At 45.7% G+C, this 23,573-nt stretch overlaps 2 protein-coding genes across 2 annotated transcripts; both read left to right on the forward strand.

The window, feature by feature from the left end:
- The first annotated feature begins 4,735 nt into the window (after nucleotides 1–4,735).
- Nucleotides 4,736–7,004, forward strand: LOC144105376 (uncharacterized). Its single transcript, XM_077638508.1, has one exon. It carries the CDS (start codon nucleotides 4,759–4,761, stop codon nucleotides 6,001–6,003), a length of 1,245 nt encoding a protein of 414 aa, XP_077494634.1. The 5' UTR covers nucleotides 4,736–4,758; the 3' UTR covers nucleotides 6,004–7,004.
- Nucleotides 7,005–9,725: 2,721 nt separating this feature from the next.
- LOC144127727 (uncharacterized) lies at nucleotides 9,726–11,432 on the forward strand. Its single transcript, XM_077660630.1, has 3 exons — nucleotides 9,726–10,107; nucleotides 11,018–11,352; nucleotides 11,421–11,432. Exons 1-3 carry the CDS (start codon nucleotides 9,894–9,896, stop codon nucleotides 11,430–11,432), a joined length of 561 nt encoding a protein of 186 aa, XP_077516756.1. The 5' UTR covers nucleotides 9,726–9,893.
- Nucleotides 11,433–23,573: the final 12,141 nt, after the last annotated feature.

Genomic DNA, 23,573 nt, shown 5'->3' on the forward strand with positions numbered 1-23,573 from the left:
GATTGCGGCCGCCAAAAAAAGACTCGTAAGCTAGGTTGCCTGCACCGCATGACAGTAGCGTCGTGTGAGGAAGGAGTACACTGGATCCAATCCAGCGAATCAAATACTGCTGTTTCGGGAAAAATAGCAAACACGTGATTAAAATGATCAGCATTTACGGTGACCACAGTACTAAACAGCTATTGACGGTGTCGCAGAACTCTGACAATGCATAAAAACTCACTTCCTCGGGCGGCCGCAATCCTTGTAGAAAGCCATGGATTCGGTGAATTCCCATGTTCTGCGGGACACATAGCCGCTGCCGCTCCGTTGGCTACCTTCTATAGCTTTGAGCTCCCGCGTGCACCGGTCCCTTAATCGCTTCCATTGTTTATGGCAATCTTCCACTGAAACAAAACAAGCAAGACAAAAACCACACACACTGACATATGCGTACCGGATCCGAAGATGTATGCACACGTGTATGCAGCATTGACGCACCTGTCGAGAGGCCTGCGTGCAAGCGGATTTGCTCCCAGGCGTTCTTTTTTCGCTCCACGTCGCGGTAGTCCATACGTTTCGTGTCAAAGACACAAGAATGCTGCCGCATGGCGTCCAAAAATCTCTCTCTCACGGAATTCGTGAGGTCCGTCATGGTCTCGCTGTAGGCGGCAATCTTGTGCTAGTAGAGGAGAAGCAACGACGAGAGGCCGCGCAGTGCGAACTACCTGGGCGCGGCCCGCGAGAAACGCATCCGGCTGCATTTCGCGCCGGGCGCCGTCAGACCGCGCCGGACGCCGCCGAACACGCTGGCGGTCGGGCGCCGCTGGAGTATAGAGGGTCGCGTATTGCGATGTGACGTCTCCGTGCCGCGCGCGCGCGCTACGTCGGAGTATAAACGCGTCGGAGTATAAACTTTCCGCCTTGCTGCTATGCATGCGCCCTGTGCGCCTCTCCTGCAGCACACTGCACCTATACTGGCCGCTCCCGGCTCTTTCTGCCGCGTGAACCAGCGTGGAAAGGACTGTGATATTGCTCCCAAGGATGCTGAATGCTGCTGGGATGCAAAGCGTATACTGAAAAACAGACCGACGCCTCAATGTAACCCATAGCTGTGAAGCACACATAGCGCGGACCGAGGATTTGCAGTCACTGCCAATTTCGCACAGGCGGCATGATAAGTGCCTTGCCTAGACCCATTTATTTGTCTTGACTTCGGCTATGATAAGTAAACTTCGTGTGTTCCCTGACCCAATCTGCACTCTCCCTGTACCTTAACGTTACATCTATCACTATTCTGAAGTTCGGTGCCTGGTCCTCAAAGCTTGCCTGTATCCTGTCGAACCGTCCTACCGCCTATCTCTGGTGCTCACTCTGCAACGATAGCTGTGCGATTATCGTTCCTAGCAGTAGCATTAAGGGCGTCGTTCTGAGTTAAACCTTAATATCGGCTCTGCAGCGATATACTGAATTACTCCACTTTCCCTCTTACCACTAACTCTTTAATGGACTTCCTCTTCACTAGCTTCTGCCCTTCTCTCTACAAACCTAAGCTAATTCGAGATCTTACCATTCTGTGATCGCTACAGCGCGCCTTTCTGAGGACGGCCACATCCTGAACGATGCCAGGTTGAGCGCATAGTATGAAGTATATTTCATTTTTACTGTTACCATTAGGGATTCTACCACGCCTACTTACTGTTGTCTCGTTTGCGGAAGAAGGTATTCATGATCCGCAAATTATTTCTATCTTCGGATTGTACTAATGACTCCCCTTTTATTCCTAAGGCCTGTGCCATAATCGCGTAGTGCCTGATCTCCAGCGTGCTTCATTGAAGTTACTCATCAGTACACTGTACTGTGTATTTACTTGCTTACTGCCGATTCCACGTGTTCATATATACTTAGAAAACATAGCGCAAAAAGGACACGGACGACACAGAAGTGGACAGGACAGGCGCTAACTTGACACTTTATATTTCGAAAAGCCACCACGTTACCAACTAGCCCAAACCAAGCTACTGTTACTTCATATATACTTCCGACGATTTGGTCATCACGGCTGTATCTAAGCGCGTATGCCAACACAACTTTGCTTGTGCCTTATTAAGTTGATTACGATTACTACCACCCTATCGCTAACACTACAAAAGTTCTCTATCTAGCCAGCTATATATCCTGATTGATGAGGAACCCCACACCCAATTCTGCTATGCCAGCCAATCCACAAAAGCATGGTACGTGTCCACTTCTAATCCTGTATACACGCCATCTGTCCCGATAACCTCAATAAGCACTGTGACATGTGATTCCCGGTAGTTCTTCGAGCAACATCGCTAGACTAGCCGCATTGAATGAAGTTGTAGAATTAAACGTAGGTTCAGTCCTGTCCGGAGCCAGGGATCATTAGGGCCGTTGTACGATCGTTTCGGAGCGCCTTCCGCCAGGTCCGCTTCGCGAGCGGTCCGCCAGTTTTCGGCCGCCAGGCGGACGTGAGGCGGAAAGGTGTTGTACGATCACTTTGGCGCTTGCGAGCGAGGCGGATGGTCCCAGCTTTCCGATTGGCGCGCTCGACAGCGCCTGTCATCGAATCGCGTGCGGCGGTACAGGCATGCATGCTTGTAGAAAAACACGCAGATATCTTGCAGTAGGAACAGCCCGTATTAATTGTGGCGTACTCGAGACATCCGTTCCGTCAACGCTTTTTTTTTGTCGCAGGATTTTCGTCGAAGGTACAATCGTGGTCGGCTGTGATATGTGTGGGAACCGACATGTGGACCATTTATATCCAAGAGACCGAAAAACGCGTCACATCGCGATCGCGAACTCCTCCTCATTCGATCGCGATGTTTTCACAACAGTCGACGATTTGCCAAAATAACAGAAGGCTGCCCCCTCTGAAAGTTAGGCTACCCTCTGGATTTCAGAACAACGACGCGATTCTTATTGAAAATTCTCGATGGGGTCAGGCCACAGTACAGGCTGCTATCAACCGACCGTAATTATAACAGGGATAATCACATTTTTCAAATAGTTACGATAACATAATATTTTTACTCAGTTATTCAAAATTGCACACTGCAGTGTTTTTGCTCTGCTGACAGAGAAAAAAATAATGGCACTTGCAGCCTTTCCTAAGAAGTCTGTCACACTAGCCCGACACGACGCCGATGCAGACACAACGACACCGATGATCGGCCGACCGGGTCGGCACACCGTGTCTGTGGCAGACCAAGCTGTCACACTAGGCCGACAACGACACCAACGCGTCCGACGACCAGATGTCTTCGTAGTGTTACGTGCTTTGACGCCCGCGACGCCGACAAACCCAGTCTGTTGACCGTGTCGACGCGAGATCGCTCGCCGAGCTAAAACATTCACCAGACACGAACCCGATTCCGCTCTAGTGCTGTTTGTTTAAGTTAATAACAAGCTCTGGGATAGATGAATGTCCAAAAAAGTATCATTACTGAGGATCGTTGGCCAATGCCAAGGTGCTGGTTGAAGTGATAACTACGATACAAGCAAATTTCAGCCGCCTGCTGCTGCTGCTGCTGCTGCTTCGTGCTGCTCGCCTGACGTCTGCTAGATCCGCTGCTGAAGGCGTCGCGGAAATCGAGCATAACTTTATTTTATTAAGGGACAGGCTGGCAGTAAAGGAGAGACTAGAGAAGTTTCTTTATTACGGCGCTGGCTAGTTCCAAAGCGCCCCGAGCTGCGGCATCGATGCGAAACCAGCTAGGCTTAGCGACGAGCACGGCAGCCGGGAAGCAGCGCAGTTCGTCGCACTGGCGCTCCCGCAGGCGGCGTCGTTGCCGAAAGCGCGGCTGTTGCGCAGGCATGCTGTCGTTGCTCGAATATAGCAGGCGGCCTTTCTGATAGCATGGCTGTTTTGTCTTTTTTGGTGCGAACGGGAAATAAACCGAGCCTGCTCGCCGGCAGGCCAGCCTGGATCCCGTCCGCCGCCGTAATAAAAATCAGCTTAAGATTGTTTTTGACGTAAGAAATAAACGCTGAGACAGGGAAATGTGCCAAATTTATCATTCCTGAGGATCGTTGATCAACACCGAGTTGCTGGTAAAAGCAACAACTTTCATGCGAGCAAAATTTCTCGCCAGAATCGCCTCGCAAGCTCCCGCTGGCCCGCCGTTGCCGTCCGGCTCGCCTGTCGTCCGCTGGCTCCGCAGCCGAAGGTGTCGCGGAAATTGACCATAATTTTAGTTTATGGTGAGATTATACTGTTAACAGCAAAGCGATATTAAGAGATATTATAGCGCAGGCTACTCGCGAAGCGGCGTCCGCTGCGCTGCAGGCAGCAGCGCAGTTCGTCGCCTGGCGCGACCGCAGGCGGTGCCGTTGCCGAAATCTCGCTACTAGCTCAAGCATGCTTTGTCGCTGCTCGTGTACAGCAGACGGTCTTTCTGATAATATTGCTATTTTGTCTTTTATGGTGCGAACTTCAACACCAAGCCAAGCAGTAATCAGACCGCTGCGAGTGGCAAAGCGTACGCTTTGAGCTCGAGTGCATGAGTCGAGCGGCGCAGCGATGCTTGCTGCTCTGTGTGTCCCTGCTTGCAGTGGGGCTGCAATTCGCAAGCAGCGACCGGTGCAGCGCGCCGGCCGAGTTTTCGCACATAAGTCGCCTGCTTTTTACTTCTGTCGCGAGTATCACACTGCTGAGTGCTCATTATCAGCACCTCTGAAAACAATGAAACGCTTCGTTCTTTGTGGCGTCGTCTCATTCTACTTCCGGCCACCGAGCGTGACGGACGCAGGATCATGAGCTCCCACGGAGCGGCGATAGCGGCCGTTGCCGGCCGCGGAAACAGGTTTGCCAGCGACGCTGATAAGGATTACGAGATCGTCCTGCCTACCCTGCCTACCGGACGTGTGGTTTTAAACACGGTTTTTCTGCACGGGGACGTGCGTGCGAGACCCTACAGGGTCGAAGACTTCAGGGACGCCCTCGCCAACGCTGGTGCGCTCCCCGACGTCGTGGCGTTGGGGGCGTACCAGATAAACCACGTGTGGGCGGTGACCTTCAGCACCGCTGACGCCGCAAAGAAACTGGCCGCCACGAAGGAGCTGGAAGTCAAGGGACGCCGCTGCATTGTTTTCGATCCAGAAGACCACCAGGTAAAGCTGCGCCTCCACTGGATGCTTCACGGCGTCGCCGACGAGGACATCCGTACGGCATTCGCGGCGTTCGGCAACGTGACCGAGGTCACCCGGGAGCGTTGGCGCGTCGCCGGCATGAAGGAGAAGGGGTCCACCACGAGGACCGTGCTTCTGAAACTGAAGCCAGGTGTGAAGGTGGACGACCTGCCCCACCAGGTACGAGTCGCTGGCGAGTTGGCTCTCGTGGTGGTTCCCGGGCGGCCGATGCAGTGCCTTCGTTGCGGCGGCACGGGGCACGTTCGCCGCGATTGCAAGGTGCCCAGGTGTTCGAAATGCCGGCGCTATGGACACTCGGAGGCTGACTGCGTTCGTACCTACGCGTCGGCCACCGGGCATGTAGCAGCGAGCGTCTCCGCAGAACTGATGGACGTCGTCGAAGCAGAGGAGGCAGCGAGCGGTGCCGACGACACGGGCAAAGCGGAGGGGGTGGCGGTGCAGCCAGCTGTTGCGAGTAGCAACACCGACACGGCTGTGGCTCAGGAGAGCGGGTCGCCAGCTACTGACCCATCTTCGACGCCTGTGGAAACGCCCAAAGATGGAGCGAGCTCGTCCGTGCACGTGGAACGGAAGGCCGCCAGCGAGAGCCACGACGAAAAGGACGACTCCCGCATGAACGTCGGCGTGACTACACCTGCGAAGCGGCCACACGCCGAGACCAAGGCCGACGGGGAGAAGGCAGCGGAGCCCAGCGTCGGGGAACCGCCGGCAAAGACGCCCCAAGCACGACGGGCCGGTCTGAGACCGCGCCCAAAAGTGCCGGCTGAGAATCGTGGCGGCGACAAGGCGCCTCCTGACCAGGAGCACGTGCTCGCGCCGGATGACACCGGCGGCGACGGCATCGTCTAGCGACATGCTGGGCGCGGGAGGTAAGCACCGTGCTTTCGGTCTCTTCTTCCTAAGTTAAAATGGCTTCTGCAACTCCGTTTAAAGTCGCCACCCTAAACGTCAGAGGCCTGGCAGGTAAAAGAAAACAAAGCCAGCTGTACAGACTTATAACGGAGCAAGATATTGATATACTGGCAGTGCAGGAGACTAAAGTCGATGGTGAGGAAGAGACCGGGAGCATGGTGCGACGTTTCACGTCTAGGTATTTTGCCGTCGTTAGCCATGCTGTAGGCACATCGGCTGGCTGTATTCTTTTTGTTAAGAAGTTGCCGGGAATAGATGCACACGGTCATCATTCGTGCTTGTCGGGTCGACACGTGTCCATCGATTTTTCGCTCAGTAACATAGACTGGCGCAATGTTTGCCTCTACGCTCCTAATGTGGTTAATGACCGAGCCGCGTTTTTTGAAAGCGTCGAAGAACGGCTTCGCACTGACAGACAGCTGATTGTTATGGGCGATTACAACTGTGTCCTTAGTGCGCGCGACAAGACAAGCCTCCGAGGTTTCCGAGACAAAAGCACCGAAGTGTTGTTACGAATGATTGTGAACTGCAACCTCGAGGATGTAGCAGAGTGTCTTGAAGGAACGCGTGCTGTAAGGTACACACGATTCGAGGGCACAAGTCACGCACGGCTAGACCGCATTTATGCATCCGCGGAAACTGTACCTAAATGCAATAGTTACGTAGTTATGCCGGTATCATTTTCTGACCACTGTTTGGTTCAATGCTGCATAGGATTCATTAAGAAGGGGAATGGTTTTTCATGGGAAATGTGGAAGTTGAATGACAAGCTACTTCAGGACGAATTTTATAACCGAGCTGTAAGGGAAGAAGTAGCAAAAATAGAACCAAGTAGCAACATGAGGATATGGCAGCAGTGGGAGCTCACTAAGGAAACTTTAAAATTAAAAGCAATAGAAAGAGCCACTTGTATACGTCATCAAGCAAAACAACAGGAAATTGAGCTAGAGACACTGCTTCAGAAGATGTTGAAACAGGAATGCCGAGCGCCTGGTAAATGGATGGAGGACATAAGAAAAACCAAACAAAAGCTAGAGATCATCGAAGAAGAACGTTATCGGGGAGCGTTGGTGAGGGCAAGGGCAGAAAACAAGGCTGCAGGGGAAGCGCCAACGAAACGAGCACTTGGTTTGGGAAAAACCCGTGCCGATAGAAATCACATTAACGAAATAGAATGGGGAGGTGTTTCAAAAACGTACATCGATCACATCAAAGGAGCCTTTTTCGAGCATTACCAGGCGCTCTTCGCATCGCACCCGGTAGATGTTATCACATTTAAGGAGGCGTTTCTAGCCGAGATGCCGCGTCTGGACGACGAAACTAAAGACAGATTAGAACAGCAGATAAATCAAGAGGAAGTCGAGCAAGCAATAGATAGTTTAAACCCAGGAAAGTCGCCTGGACCGGACGGGTTCAGCGCGGCATTCTACAAAGAATTTAAACATGTAATTTCCCCGGTCTTGAGGGTAATCTTTAACGAAGCCTTTAAAGTCAAAGCACTGCCTCCGTCCTATGGGTCGTCCCATACTGTGCTGATTCCCAAAACAGACGACACAGACAGATTACGACTGGTGACAGCATACCGACCGATAGCACTCACTAATGTTGAGTACAAAATTTTTATGAAGATTTTGGCGCGAAGGCTGCAGACCGTGATTCATCACTTAGTTGGTCCGCAACAGACCTGCGGGATTAAAGGGCGGTCTATTTTTACAAATATTCACGTTGCGCGCAGTGTCTTAGAAACCTGTGATGACACAAATGGTCAGGTGGCTATTCTTCAGATCGATTTAGAAAAGGCTTTTGACTGCGTTGCCCATGAACTTTTGTTTTCAGTATTAAGCCATGTTAACGTTGGTTCTGTTATTCGCGAGGGTGTGGCCCTGGCGTACCGGAACTGCACGACGAAATTGATCGTTAACAAGAGTCTGGGGCCCCCATTAGCGTGCAGCGTTCGGTGCGCCAGGGCTGTCCCCTCAGCCCCCTTTTATTTTGTATTTATGTGGAGACCCTTTGTTTGAAGCTACTGAAAAACAGAAGTTTACCGGATTCAGTTTACAAGCAGCCGAAGTAAAGGTTCTGGCGTACGCTGATGACATTGCTGTGTTTGCCGTTGACGAGGGAGGCATAAGCGAGGCCGTTCAATGTGTACGAGATTTCAGCCAAGCTACTGGAAGCGGGGTTAACTGGTCGAAGTGCCTCGGACTTTGGCACGGAAGGTGGGCATCTACGCCGGAGAGCGGTTTGCCAGCGTGCCTTGGACGACGATGCCAGATAAATACTTGGGCGTTCCACTCGCTGCTTACCGTGACAGTGAACAGTATTGGACAGGACAGATTAAAGAGATACGGGAAAGAGCTGATAAGTGGAAAGGAACGACCTTGTCCATTTTCGCCAGAGCCACTGTTTGCAACTTGTTCTTTATCAGCAGGCTCTGGTACGTCATGCAGGTGTTGCACTGTTCACGGTTAAGTATTCAAAAGCTACACCGAATTTTCGCCATCTTTGTCTGGTCGTCTGAATGGGAGCGCTGCAGCCGGACCAACCTGTTCCGACGGGTTCAAGACGGCGGGCTGGGACTGGGCCATTTGTTTTTGAGACAGCTGGTCAATCGTTTTTTGTTTCTTCGGGACACAAGAGACCCGTTTTTGCGTACCATATGCCAAGTTAGGCTGCGGCATCTGCTTCCAGAGTACATAGTCGGAACTGCTGACGTTTACAGTAGGGTCACCGGTTTTTACCGGGAAATCGTAGCCAGTGTAAGGTTTCTTTCCGCGCGGTTTTCAAATGACTTTCTGTCGACTGTGAAACGAAAGAAACTGTACCGTGCTTTGTGCGATGTAGTTTTCCCGGTGCCCTTGTACAGGGCCTTGTACAGTGGAGGCCAAGGCAAATATGTTTTAAAGAGAGTTAAAAACATGCATGTGCCATCAGGAACCAAAACCTTCTTTTTTAAGCTGCACACCGGAACCTTACCGGTTAAAAAATTTTTAGAGGGAAAGGAATTATTTTTACCCTGGGGTTCTCACTGTTTAATTTGCAGAAAGCCTGAAACAATAGACCATGTATTTTTACACTGTTGGGAAGGGGTTTATTTTTGGGATGTATTACAGCGAACCTTAAAGAAAGAATTTCCACTAGACCCGTATGGCATCCGTTACTTATGTGTTGAAAATGAGGATGGGGTGCCTTATGATTTAATAATGCTGATAGGCCTCCACTGTATATGGCGCTCGAGAATGGCAGGCTTTCACTGTGACAGAGACGCAAGACCTGCCCGAATCTACTTTCGAGAAAGTATGGACATGTTTCTGGCCATTCAGAAGGCCGCAGCGGAGCCTCCGGAGTGGCTCTCAAGACTAGAGCCACTCTGTACACTGCGTGAATTTTAAGTTGACGAAGCCAGACTCATGCTGGCTGACTTCGAGTCGGGTGTACATAGCGTTTGTCTTTTGTTGATTGTTTGTTATGTGCAATTTTCTGTGTCAAAGCCAGGCAATAAAGAAAAAAAAAGTTCTTCATGGCGTCGTGGGTATAGCAGTAGCTTCGCATTCCAGAGGTTCCTAGTTCGAATCCGCTTGGTCGAGAATTTTTTCTTTTTATTATTTTAGTTTTAAATAATCTCTAGCCCTGTCTACATGAACCCGACAGGACCGGGTAGAGTCAGCGTCGGGTTAGGTGACCCGCCTCTGACTCGCCTCGATTGGTGTCTACATGAACTCTGTTCAAGCGCGTAAGTATCGCAGCGGCGCCTAGCGTCGAGGTTCGCAGTTATCGTACAAGTTTCCGGTTCCTGTTTTTGGCCCGCGGGTTCCCGCGCGTTCGCAATGGCCATGTCGTCTGCTGTTTTGATTATGATGCTCACTCTCCATCAGCTTTATTTCATGACCCTTTTGATGTCATGGATAAGCTTTCATAATATGCTTCTCTCTGCCGCGGTGATTCATTACCGGGCTCGTTGTCAACGTATACGGAGTATATCAAACAGCCGAACACCGCTCACCGCCGGTTGGTCCGTCCACGAAGTCGCCGTCATGTATGGTTAGTATCTATTCTTCTACGCCTGTCCTCGCTAATCCTGGAGTGCAGAAACTAATATAGCGGATGATTTGGCATTCCTAAAGTCGCAAGCTACATATCTCGAATACAGTAGGCTGCATGAGTTTTAACGGTGGAGTGTGAGACGAAAAATGGAGTGCGGAAGTGCCGCCTTTTCCAAAACTAACCGCTCAACGCGTTTTGCATGTTAGCCGAGTAGCATGACACTTATGGCAGACCTTAAGCTCTAATTCTGTGTAAGGTAAGGAGAACCCCTGTACTCACCTTTCGGGACTTTTCACTCAGTAGGAGTGCCGTAAGGGGGCTGAGAAGCTAGCCCCGTTGCTCCGTTGCTTTTACAAAGGGGGTACAGCTCGTTACCAAACATGCACTGCGCTGTTACGGGAATACGTTCTCCTGTGTTTGGTGTAGTGCTGAACAGCATGGTGACGCGGCTGCAAATGATCGCATTACGTAATATTAAACATCGTTACTTTATAACGCTTCATCAATCGCGAGGTTTTCATAAATTGCTTCTTGGTTTTCATAGGGTAGCAGGATGCAAGCAAATGTGGTAAAACTAATTATATAACGTAGCAGGATTTTGGTAAGTGCTGCATAAGTTCATTAACCTCATAACGATGGAGTAACCTAAAGAAATATGCAATCCTGTATTTTCAATGATTACTTTTAATAACTGCACTAAAAGCCAGCAGCAAGCGAATTGGAAATACTCAAAATCAAGCACCAGAGTTCATGCTTTCCAATACCTTATGTAGCACCATGGCATCTTTTGTGACACTCGTTTTTAGGACTGTGATATCCACGCACTAGCCTGCAGTTTGTGCATATTCATAAAAAGGTAGTGAAAAAAAAAGTGCGTGTCAAATTGATAACACCAGGTATCTTGCAGGACTGGAATCCTTGGCACCACCATCAAAGCGGCGCATGTGGATGAAGAACAGAAGTAGTGATTGGTGGGACAATATTGTTTGCTCCAACTTTGACGATGGTGAATGGAAAGAAAACTTCAGAATGTCACGGGTAAATTTCTGTGAATTGGTTGCTGCCCTTGCTCCATTTATGTCACCAGAATGTAATTACGTTCGAGAGCCAGTGCCAGTTGACAAAAGAATTGCAATTGCACTGTACAAACTGGCTAGCTGTTGTGTGTACCGAGTAGTTGCAAATCAGTTCGGAATTCACAAAAGCACTGTGCTGAAATTTTTGTACCTTTTCTGCATTACCGTAAAAAGGCACCTTTCAAACAAATTTATCTACCTGCCATCAACTGAAGAGGCCACATTGATTGGCAGGAGGTTCTCTGAGAAGTGCCACATCCCACAGATATGTGGTGCCATTGATGGCACTCATATTCCTATCACTGCACCAAGAAAAGGGTACAGAGACTTTATTAATCGCAAAATGTGGGCATCCTACAACATGCAGGCAGTCGTGGACGACCGTGGACTGTGAGTATATTTGTTTATTCGTTATTGGAACTAAGCTTTGCTGTTTGTATGCAACAGCAACAACTGAAACTTACGGAAAACAGTAATGAAGCATGCTGATGAAGTGTTTCACACTAAGTACTCTGAAATTCGAAGCCAGATAATTATTTTGTTGTGCTTGTGTGCAAGGACAGGCATGACGAATTTTCAAACTTGACATTCTTGTGTGCTAGGACCTCTCCCAAGATATGCTTATCATGATTGACTAACATGGCATCCATTTGTTGGTACTGTAGTGCATGTATCTTGTTCTATTTAAACTGTGGGACATCCATAAGTAATCTATTTGCCTTTAAAATCTCACTGCAGACTTTCAGCACACTTCCCACTGAGCAATCTAGTGGTGTTGTACAGTTTGCTTGTGAACTATTTCTTTTAAACCTGTACTAACTTTTTGGCACCTAAATAAAAACAAGCTATATGAATGCAACACATGGATAATTTGAAATTAGGATCATAGCTATAGCAAAAAAATACATAAAGATGGCAGAAACGAGCTCAACACAGCTCCTGTGGATGTGTCCAGTGGCACATTTCGTGGCAGTGATGCCACAAAGTTTTTAAAATGCAATTCAGGGTGGTCTGCAATTTGTTTTTGCTTTTTCAAGATATTTTGTAATTACTTCTATTTCCTTTTTGACATTGTTTTGCTGACTAGTTTTGCTTCCCTTTAGGGCAATTCAAATACAAACTTATTGCTTTTATTTTGCACCAGTGCTTTAGCACCTAATAGATGGTGTAAATGATAGCCTTCAAAAGCTTCTTTGTCTTGACGTGCATCCCATTTTTTCTGCATTCAGGTTTCGCAGCATTTCATGCCTTGCACCAGGCAGTGCGCATGACTCAACAGCATTTAAGATGTCGAAAATCTACAAGAACAGCGACCAACTGTTGCCAAAGGGCAGCCAGCTCTTTGAGGGGAAGCTTCTTCCCTTCATGCTTCTCGCTGACCCTGCGTATCCCCCACTGCCCTGGATCTTGAAAGGCTACACAGGGAGGCTATCGAAAGAAGCTGAGTCCTTCAACGTGTACCACAGCACTGGGAGGAATGTTGTAGAACAGGCATTTGGCAGGTTGAAGGGGCGTTGGCGCGTTTTACTTAAGCGCACAGACATAAATTATAAGTTTGTGCCCACTGTTGCCCTCACAGCATGCGTGCTACACAACTTTTGTGAGCAGCATTCAGAAACCTATGAGGACTCCTGGGGTGCCATTGTTTCATCTACTGAATCGGAAGACTTTCCGCAGCCCGTCAGCAGGCCTTATGCAGGCACCCAACAGTCGGATGTAAGGGGCTGCCTGAGCAATTATTTAGCCCATAACTTCCCGATTCGCACAAGTAGCTTCCGCTAAAGTGAAAATGAAAATTGGTTTTGGGGGAAACGAAATGGCACAGTATCTGTCTCACATATCGGTGGACCACCTGAACTGTGCATAAGGGAAGGGATAAAGGAGGGAGTAAAAGAAGAAAGGAAGCAAGAGAGTAGAGGGCTCCGGAATAATTTCACCACCTGGGGATCTTTAACCTGCACTGACATTGCACAGCACATGCGCGCCTTAACGTTTCGCCTTCATCGAAATGCAGCTGCCGCGGTCGGGTTCGGACACTAAAGTGCATTGAGCAGAAAATTGTTAGCACAGAAGACCGGAACGATGAGCACAGTAGCACAGGATAGGCATGAGGTGTCACTAGAATTTTGTTGTCAAGCAACTTTTTACGGCATTTACCACACACAACTTGCATCTTGTGGAAGTAGGCAGCAAAGAAGATCCCACACATTATATCAAGCACGTCCATTTTGCACAGCCACTTATGTGAAGAGCACCACAACAAGCAATACTCAGGCAAAAGGCATTTGTTTTTAGTAGCCTGAAAAATTATTAATGCTTTCAATATCTCAGCAGTCTTGGGATTATTTTATTTGGCTGTAAAATAATGACTGCTTTCCTGGTTTTGGTGACAACTGAACTACAGTGTCTTTTGACTGAATGGGCTTGAAATGTTCTCTGCTTCAGACAGACTATTATGATAGTCCTCATAATATATGCGACTGTGTGTGCCACATGTTGCTTCTGATATATCATGTGGAATCCTGTGTACTGCCTAGTTCCTTATGTTGTGGATTGTATCTGGCAATGTGTGGTTGTCACATAGAGCTTGGCTCGGCAATACTCTTCACTTCGCAGTTCACGTCTGTCCTGAGTTAATGTGTTCTCTGTCATCTTTTGGTTTGGATTGGTTTTTGGAGTTTAACATCCCAAAGCGACTCGGGCTATATGGGACGCCGTAGTGACGGGCTGCGGAAATTTCGACCACCTGGTGTTCTGTAACGTGCACTGACATCACACAGTGCACGGGCCTCTCGAATTTCACCTCCACCGAAATTCGACCGCCACGGCCGGGATCAAACCCGCCTCTTTCGGGTCACCAGCCGAGCGCCATAACCACTGGGCCACTGCGGCAGCTACTCTGTCATCTTTAGTACTGAAAACAGTTTTGCTTTTGTACCATGCATCACCTACTTGAAACCAAAGTATTATTGCATTTTGCAGTTAGTGTAGACATACTATAACTGCCAGCCTTTTTTTTTCACTCGTATCTTGAACAGCCCTACTAAGCATGCATTAACCGAGTGATGTTCAAAATCACTTGAAGACAGTGATTTGCCCAATAATTGGAAAATGGCGTATGTTATGCCGATTCATAAATCAGGGCCATGTAATCTGGCTTCAAATTATCTCCCAGTATCCCTCACAAGTGCAGTTTTCAAGGTTTTGGAGCATGTATTTTTTACATTGTACACCATCTTAAGTTTTCCCTCATAAATAATAACCAACATGGGTTTTGTAGTGTTTTCATGTGTCACACACTTAACTGAACTTGCCCATGATATAGCTAGTTCGTTAGATAAAGCAGTTTCTGTTGAGTGCATGTTTCTCGATTTTATGAAAGCGTTTGATGTTGTACCACATACTTCATTACTAGAAAAATTATCATTGTATAACATTAGCAGTAAAGTAGTAGCATGGAGCAAAGTGTACCCTCATTTAAGAAAACTTAGGGCGGTGGTTAGTGGTGAAATATCGGACGATGTTGCTGTAACCTCAGGAGTACAGTCACGAGTAAAAGAGATTAGCACACATGACGGAACACCTGAGCGCCGGAATGACAATGCGTGGCGCTGCGGATGACAAAGAGGCTGATAACGAGAGTGCCGGGCCGTTCCCATTCTGCAGTATTAGGGGGGTTCAGCGGACTGTCACGGCCCAGCAAAATTTATTTTTGTCTCGCCCTCTCTTTTGTTTATCGCAGCCTTGCTCCCACAGGCAACGGGTGAAGAATAGGATAGTTGTTTTTTTTTGCTTGTTTGGTAGTTATTTTTGCAAGCAGCCTCAGCCGTGCTGCGTTTGGTAACTGCTTGAACAGCTCTGCATCCAGGAGTTGTCATGGCCTCCAAAAGGAGCAGATTTGAATATAATTGAAAATATATGGGGATTAATGAAAAAGCGACTAGCTGTAAGGCAGATGCACAAATCATCACCAGATATCATTTGGGCGGCGGTTCAAGAGGAATGGAGCAGGCTCCAGGCTCTTCCTGACCTTGCAAGCAGCCTGTTTGACTCCTTCCCTGAGCGCCTTCAAAGCGTTGTGACGGTCGGGGGGGCCTACGCACGCCATTAGTGCAACGACGTGTTTGCTCACGCATCACGACAGCGAACTGGCTGTCCTCCTCCCTTCTTTCCCTGAATTGATGGGATAGTGCTCCTGTTAATAATGTTACTACACTTTCCCAACAAAGTGACCTGTGTGAATTAGTTGCATCGGAAAAATAAACTCTGTTTTTCTTGCTTGTGTAATACTGGCTAAAAGTAGCTCTATCATCCCGAGCGAGTTCCTTTTGACAAACCATCACGGACATAAAAAAACAGTAATAAAAAAGAATCCATCTTTGCCCATGATAACTGAGCCAAAATAAATGCCGCATGCACAGTCACGTAGGGTCGGCACTTCGACGCTCGGGCAATGGCACGCTTCATAAAGCTTACTTCCTGCCGTCCCCCCCCCCCCCCCCCCCCCATGCTGACGGAAACGGCCCGATAGGCAGGTCTGCAAACCACAGCGCCGCATGGCGAGATATACAAATTCTGATCGGCAGTGATTTGTGCTAATATTTTTTACTTGCGACTGTACCACAAGGGTCAGTTCTGGGACCACTTTTATTTGTAATTTTTATAAATGACATTTTCGCTGGTATATCGTCTACATTGGGGCTGTTCGCAGATGACTGTTTTGTACCGAACTGTTTCTGTTCCTGCTGAACGTGATGCTTTGCAATGCGACCTTGACAGAATTTCTAAATGGTATGATAAATGGGGCGTCACTATTAATCTCCGGAAAAGTCTCTATAGGTGTTTTACTAAGAAAAGGTCACCTGAATTTGTTGTCCGTCACCGAATACAAATATCTCAGTGGGTATTTAAGTAGTGATCTGTGTTGGCATAGGCACATCAATTAAATAACTGCAAAAGCAGGTCGAATTTTGACTTTCTTATGCAGGAATTCCAAGCGTTTTCCTTTACAAAGTAAAGAACTGCTATACACAACTAACGTAAGGCCTATACGTGCACAGTATGCGTATGCGTGCACAGTATGGGGCCCTGAAACTAAAAATATTGATAAATTACAGAAGGCCCAAATCCTGGCTGTCCACATTGTTTTAAATACTTACAGCAAAAATTTCAGTGTGTCAGCAACGCAGAAGTCTTTCGGATGGGTTTCAATGCAGGGACGCAGATATGTACTTAGGCAGAAATTCTTCCGAACTATATACCATTCTAAAACAGGTACTGACCGTGACCATTATTTCCACTAGACTATATGTCTGCAAAAAGGGACCACACTTTCAAAGTAAAAGAAGTTAAATGTACTACTGATTAACTAAAAATGTCATTTGTTCCAAAAACAATAAATGAATAGAATAAGTTGCCCCAGGAAGTCATTTCAACAAAATCTAATGAATTGTTTGCGCATTGCTGTAATTTTATGCTTGTGTTTGTATCAAATTATGTTGCAATGTATTTTCCGTGAGAATTTTTTCCCTGCCACTATATTGTATGATTATGTTGTAACTCTCTCCCTCCACTGTACTGCCAAACAGGCACTTTGGGTAATGTGATAAATAAATACATTATACAGCCGTGTTTGGAATGTAGATCTTCTTTTTTATTTGTCTCAGAAACCACATACAAGAAATATAAATGTGTTTTCGAACAACACAAAAGGGTGCAGAAGTCAAAGTGTCAGGAGGACCCCTGATTATTAATGTGATCGCTATTGTTTTCACATCAGGTAAACACACCACTGTTTGTACCTCTCCGGTGAAGCAAAATAAATGTCACTATTTGGCAAGTAATAAAAAGAAAGCATGCATAAATACAGTTTATTAAAAGACAGCAACAAAAATCAGATGTCACTAATATTCGAGATTATCACATATCTGAAACAAGGTTATCAAAAATCTTAAAATCAAATTAGGAACTGAGAAACACAGATTGTACCTTTTTGGTGAAGGAAAACAAATGACCTTTGGCAAGTACTAAAAGAAAGCACGCATTAATATAGTTCATTAAAAGACACCAGCAAAAAGCAGATGTCAATAAAATTCGAGATTAACACACATCTGAAACAAGATTATCAAAAATCTTAAATTAAATTAGGAACTGGGAAACATATCACATAGTTTGCATCTCTCCAGTCAAGCAAAATAAATGACTTCGGCAAGTAATACAAGAAAACATGCAGAAATATAGTTCATTAAAAGACTCCAACAAAAAGCTGGCATCATTAAAACTGAAGGTTATCACATTTGAAACAAGATTACCAAAAATATCTTAAAATCAAATTAGGAACTGAGAAACAGATCACACAGTTTGTACCTTTCTGGCGAAGGAAAACAAATGACCTTTGGCAAGTACTAAAAGAAAGCACGCATTAATATAGTTCATTACAAGACACCAGCAAAAAGTAGATGTCATTAAAATTCGAGATTAACACATCTGAAACAAGATTATCAAGAATCATAAAATTAAATTAGGAACTGGGAAACATATCACATAGTTTGTACCTCTCCAGTCAAGCAAAATAAATGACTTCGGCAAGCAATACAAGAAAACATGCAGAAATATAGTTCATTAAAAGACTCCAACAAAAAGCTGGCATCATTAAAACTGAAGGTTATCACATTTGAAACAAGATTACCAAAAATATCTTAAAATCAAATTAGGAACTGAGAAACAGATCACACAGTTTGTACCTGTCTGGTGAAGGAAAATAAATGACCTTTGGCAAGTACTAAAAGAAAGCACGCATTAATATAGTTCATTAAACGAAACCAACAAAAAACAAGCTTCATTAATACTCTTAATATATATATCTGAAAAAACATTGCCATTATCTTGTAAACAAATTAGGAACTGACAAACACATCACACAAAAACACAAAATGAAACTGAACAAGGACGCAAGATATACCACTGCCTCGGTAGATAATAATAATAATGAAGATAGAAGCATATTATTAAAAACAAAAAGAGTACATTTACTTACTGCACACTTTTGACTTGTCAGGAATCTAATATTGCACTTATACTGTTTGCGATAATATTGCACATCCTTATTTATTGGAAATACCTGCAGTGCCCGAAGGCATTATTGCAGGGGGGATGAGGATACATAACAGAAGAATAGGCCAGAAAAAAAAAGAAGAAAAAAACAATACAACAAGGCATGACACAGCAAGTGCAAAATGAATGAAATATGAAACAACAAAAAGACATGACGAAAAAAAAGCCAACTGACCAAATGATGCTGGACCAACAAGAACGAAGACCGCGTGATTAAAAAAGCCAAAAGAAAGCCAACTGCGCACTCATACATCCGACAGCAACGCGCGGAACATAGACTCGGAACGGCACTCAACAATTTCATGGGGCAGGCGATTCCAGTTACCTATAAGGTATTAGGGTAGATTAACGGGACACTGAGGACAAATAGAAGCTGGCCTGTATTGTAACTGTACCGTGCTCAAACTACAGGAACCAGAGGAAAGGATGCGTTCACAAGCAGAAGTACACAGGGCAACTTTGCCCTGTGTACTTCTGCTTGTGAACGCGTCCTTTCCGCGGGTTTTCTATGCATCACCGACATTCTTTTTGCGTGCAGCGCGAATCCTAAAAAGTTTCTGAAAACTGCTCACAGCTTTCCCTCTGTGTTTATGCATATCCTAAAACATAGCCATACTCAAATGTGACAAGCACCCATTACATTTATAGCATCCTGCCAGCTGACCCCTTTATTGAACAGATAAACATTGCCTCATGTTCTTGAACAGCACACATACTACGTATACCAGGGTGCTCACTTCTTTGCACATTGTTTACTTTTTCTTTGCTAGAGGAACCAGTGTTCTGAGTCCATGCAGGTTGGAAACTGAAGACAGTTCTGATTTTATGCGTCATGACTATCATTCTAGTATATAACACTCTTTGGATGCAGCAATAACTTCAGACTCCTGCTGCCAGTGCTTGCCCAGGCAATTTGTTTTTTTTTGGAAAACACATTCTAGAATGCTATGACTCCGAAAGAGAGGAAAGATGCTGTGGCAAGGTACTAGACCTGGAATTTGAGACTACGTCCTGTGTCGTGATGTCCCCCTTTCACTAGTAACATTTCTGTGTGATACATAGCAATGTCCATGTTTACAAAGTGAGGTAACAGCTTTAGGCATGTTCAATAAAACGAGAGACAATTTTCAATTAGAGGTCAAAAAAAGTGAAACACTGCAGGCACATACTCACCCTTAACCTTGTGCAAGTGAAACTTAGTCCACGAGACCTTGTGGTACAAAGTTTACACACACTTTAGATGAAAACATTAAAATTACCAGAATGGGAAAATGCCATAGTATGCATAAATTCTGACCACCTCAGCAATGCTTATCACATGCACACTGCTCCTTTCACTATAAAAAGAAAGTTTTTTTTGTCGAAACACTGGTCACATATGTATTTAAGTTTGCACTACCTAAATATTCCTGGCAATACAACACATCAGGATTCTGCAAACAACCACACTTAAAGATAGCAAGTTGCATCACTTTACTTTGACAACACTTCCTAATAGCATAGGTATAAGAGCTTTGTGCTATGTTTGAATGACTTTTTCTTGAAAAAAATTCGTGTGCTACTCTTGTTCTCTCATTACTGCTGCATACAGATGAGCACCAGCAATGCCACTAGGCATTCAGGGTGCAGTACAGTGGCCACTATAGTGGCCAGTTCAGTGGATGCTGCGCTGGCGCAGAGGTAGAGCATCCGCCTCGCGTGCAGGAGACCCGTGGACCCGTGGTTCAAATCCTTGTACCGCCACAATTCTCCACCAGAAAAAGAAAGAATGGGTGTGAGGAAATTGAACAACAAGGTCTGGGGGGTAGAGTAATGTACCAAAATGCTCATTGGAAAGGGTGTAGAGTAAGGCGACATAAGCTCTTTGATGCTATACACTGCATGTTTACAAGAGTCAAAGGATTGGACTGGGATGAGCTTGGGATAAAAATTAATGGAGGAAATCCTAGGAACCTCCGATTTGCTCATGTTGTCCAGCGACGTAACTCAGAAGGAGTCCCAGTGCATGACTCAGGGCCTCAATATTCAAGCAGAATGGTAGCGCTAAAAGTTAATAAGAAGGAAACTGAAGTCACGTCCAGTAATTTGGCAAGGGACAAACAGTTAAAGATAGGCAGCAAAGTATTGTATGCTGTAAGAGAATACATCTATCTTAGGCAAGTAATGACCGTAGAGTTGGACCATGACAGTGAAATAGCCAGCCAGGAGAATAAAAATGGAATGGAGGGCATTTGGCAGGCACTTGCATCATTTAGAGCAGCTTAGCATTGCCCCTTACAGGGAGAGAACATAGGATGTGTGGAATGGTACGGTATTTGGGTTTAACATTCGAAAGCAACAAATGGGCCATGAGATGTGCCATACTGGAGAGCCCTGGATTAATATGAACCACCTCATGTTCTTCCAGGATGCAGGAAAGACTAAAGTGCAAGAAAAAAAAAATTGATTTTTGGTTTTTTACTAATATCAAATTCCAAAACTTTCATGAATATTATTCAGCGTCTCGCATGCTTTTCTGCCCTTTAATAGAGCCAGGACAGCCTTTTTTTTTTCAAAGCCATTTTCTTTGAAGCTTCCATTTGCTCACATTTCTGCAATGGAAAAAATGCCAAAAAAAACACTGGAAATTTCATAAACACAGTTGATCCATTGACAGCCTCCAGGCAATGCAAGCAAGGCACTATGCATGTTTTATTCAGTGCTGACACTTTTATTCTGCGCTATTCTTGCCTCACGTGAAGCGTAAGACCTCGCTTTTGTATGGATGTATTTAAACATTTCTTTTGCTTTTTAGTGGGCACATAGAAATTATGCGTAAGGCTGTTTTGCGCAGGTATTTCCACATGTTGGCTATCAACAGCAATGTCTGTCAAATGCTGTGTTCAAAAGACTGAGGCACCTGCTGCGCTGACAAGAGCCAGATGATGAACAAGCCTTTCCTGCATAGGTACTCGCTCAAATCAGTTCTTCACACCACAAAGCCTGCTCCCCAGCAAGTAGCGCAATGCACAACCAAAGCTTCTAGAATAGTGTTTCTACAGGAGATGCAAAAATACTTACGAGTTATTTAACCATGCAGTTTGGGAATGTGCACCAAAGAATGCCTTCCTTACCAGCCACACATCCGAACTACCATCTTAGACGCAGCACTAACATTCAGTCATGGGAGCATAGCCCAAATTGATACCCTTTGATACACCCGGTGACACCCCAAGGTATTTCGTGCATCACCGGGACACTACATCATGGCGTAGCTGTGTGAGGTGGACCGTAGTAGAAAGTACTTAACGGAGGAGAGATGCAGAAAAGATCAAAAGGGAAGCTCAGCAGAAAAATGACAGGCAGAGTAAAATTTGCTTTCGTATTGGCTACATGGCTAGTAGCTATAGATTCAAGTTTCGGTGCATGTTGGTTCTGTTAAAAAATTGAAGCAAATATGTTTTTGTCTTCATCTCGAAAAACTCAAGATGTCATTTCTTGTTATATTTGAACAATTATTGGATAAACAAGAAAAGAAATGAGGCTGTCTTTTTCTATCTTCAGCTACACATAGAGATGCAAAACTACTGAATCAAAATGGTACGCAGGAAGTATGCAGGAAGCATAAAGCAGGGCAAATGTTCTAATTCTGACCTCTCGAGAGACTCGCAAGCATTCTTTGATTGGTTGAAGCAGCGGAAGCAGTTGCAGCACTTGCATCGTCTGCATCTGCGGGTAAAAAGCCTGAACGGTGCCACAGTAAACTGTTTATATAAAAAACAAAATGCAGTAACCTTGGAAACAAAACTCTGCGCCAATGGAATCCACACCATCGCACTCAAACGATGTCTGGAAATATAATCACGTATACCTCACTATTTTCAAGGCTGGTCCGACGACACTTTGCAGTGCAGCTGAGCAGCACATCCGCTTCCGCTGCCTCAGCCAATTGTTGAGCACCTCAAAGGATCAATACCACGAGAAATCGAAGTGTGAACATGGGCCCAGGGAACCAATTTTGTTCTGCAGCAGAGCTATTAAATGCCATCTAGTGCTTAAAAATTGCCCAAGCTTACGTTCACTTTGTTCCTGAAGGATATCAGCGTCGTCCTCCTCGGTCCTGGTGTCAGCATCGCTGATATCTGCAAAACAGAAAAAAAAATCACTGCTCCTATAGCCAAAAGCGCTGAAATTGCACATCTTGCAGTCCAAAGATTGTAAGATGCCATCCCATCCCACTGCACAACATGGGCCCTCTATCTCCAATCACCTCTCCTTTGCAACTAGCATGCCTACCCTGTTACCAGCAAACTTCCTTGCTTCGTTACTGCAACAGACTCTCTACTAACTTTAACTACTTGTGCCTTGCCTTGACAGTCACTCAAAGACACCATGCTATATATTGCATGTTTCACCCATGTCTATTTCCTGCTCTTAATGAACTGAGATAGCATTAATTCATTGTTCTCTCATACACAATGTTCTTGTGTCCTTTTTACATTACACTTATTGTTTTTTCCTTAACTCATTGTACAGCCCTTCGTTATTTTTTAGTTTATTTGTTAGCTTCCAAGTTTCAGCCCCGCAGGCAAACACTAGCAAGAAGTGTTGAACTTTCCTTTTGGAGATATCAGCCTTTCAACACTGTCTATACCTCATCAGTATATAACGCCACCGTGGTGGCTCAGTGCTCATGGTGCTGGGCTGCTGAGCCCAAAGACGTGGGTTTGATTCCTGCTGCGGCAAATGCATTTCAATGGAGGCGAAATGCTAGAGGCCCGTGTACTATGTCAGTGCAGTGAAATTTGGATGAGATTAACCATGTCTCATGAAAGCACAATAATAATCTATGCCAAAAAAATGTGCTCTTAAGAGTTCGCTTTTAAGGGGAACTGTGCTGAGGCACACAAATTTTAAGCCACTGCATTTTCAAAGCTGTTGGTGCGTACTGCAGTCAATAAAAACGTGCACTAGGAGCAAAGAGCATTTCATGTTAGGGACATGTGCAGGGCACCTTGGTTATTTGTCAAATACATCTGCACAGTTACATGATTGCATGATAAAAAAAATCAAGTCAGCCCCGCTGCATGCCCAGTGGATTTGTCAAGGAACAAATTCAGTTGTCAGCTTATTGAGGCTCTTTACTGGAAACAAGAATTTTTGTGTCTCGCTCAAGAATACCTGTGTGCACTCGTTATCAGCAGTGCCGCATTTGTCCTTACGATTATACGTTTTCTGGAAACGATTTTTTTTTGTTTACATAGCATTTAATGTAGGACTAATATCTTGTTGCGG

The sequence above is a fragment of the Amblyomma americanum genome, chromosome 1 (assembly GCF_052857255.1).
Source record: "Amblyomma americanum isolate KBUSLIRL-KWMA chromosome 1, ASM5285725v1, whole genome shotgun sequence".
In the NCBI taxonomy this organism is placed as follows: Eukaryota; Metazoa; Arthropoda; class Arachnida; order Ixodida; family Ixodidae; genus Amblyomma; species Amblyomma americanum.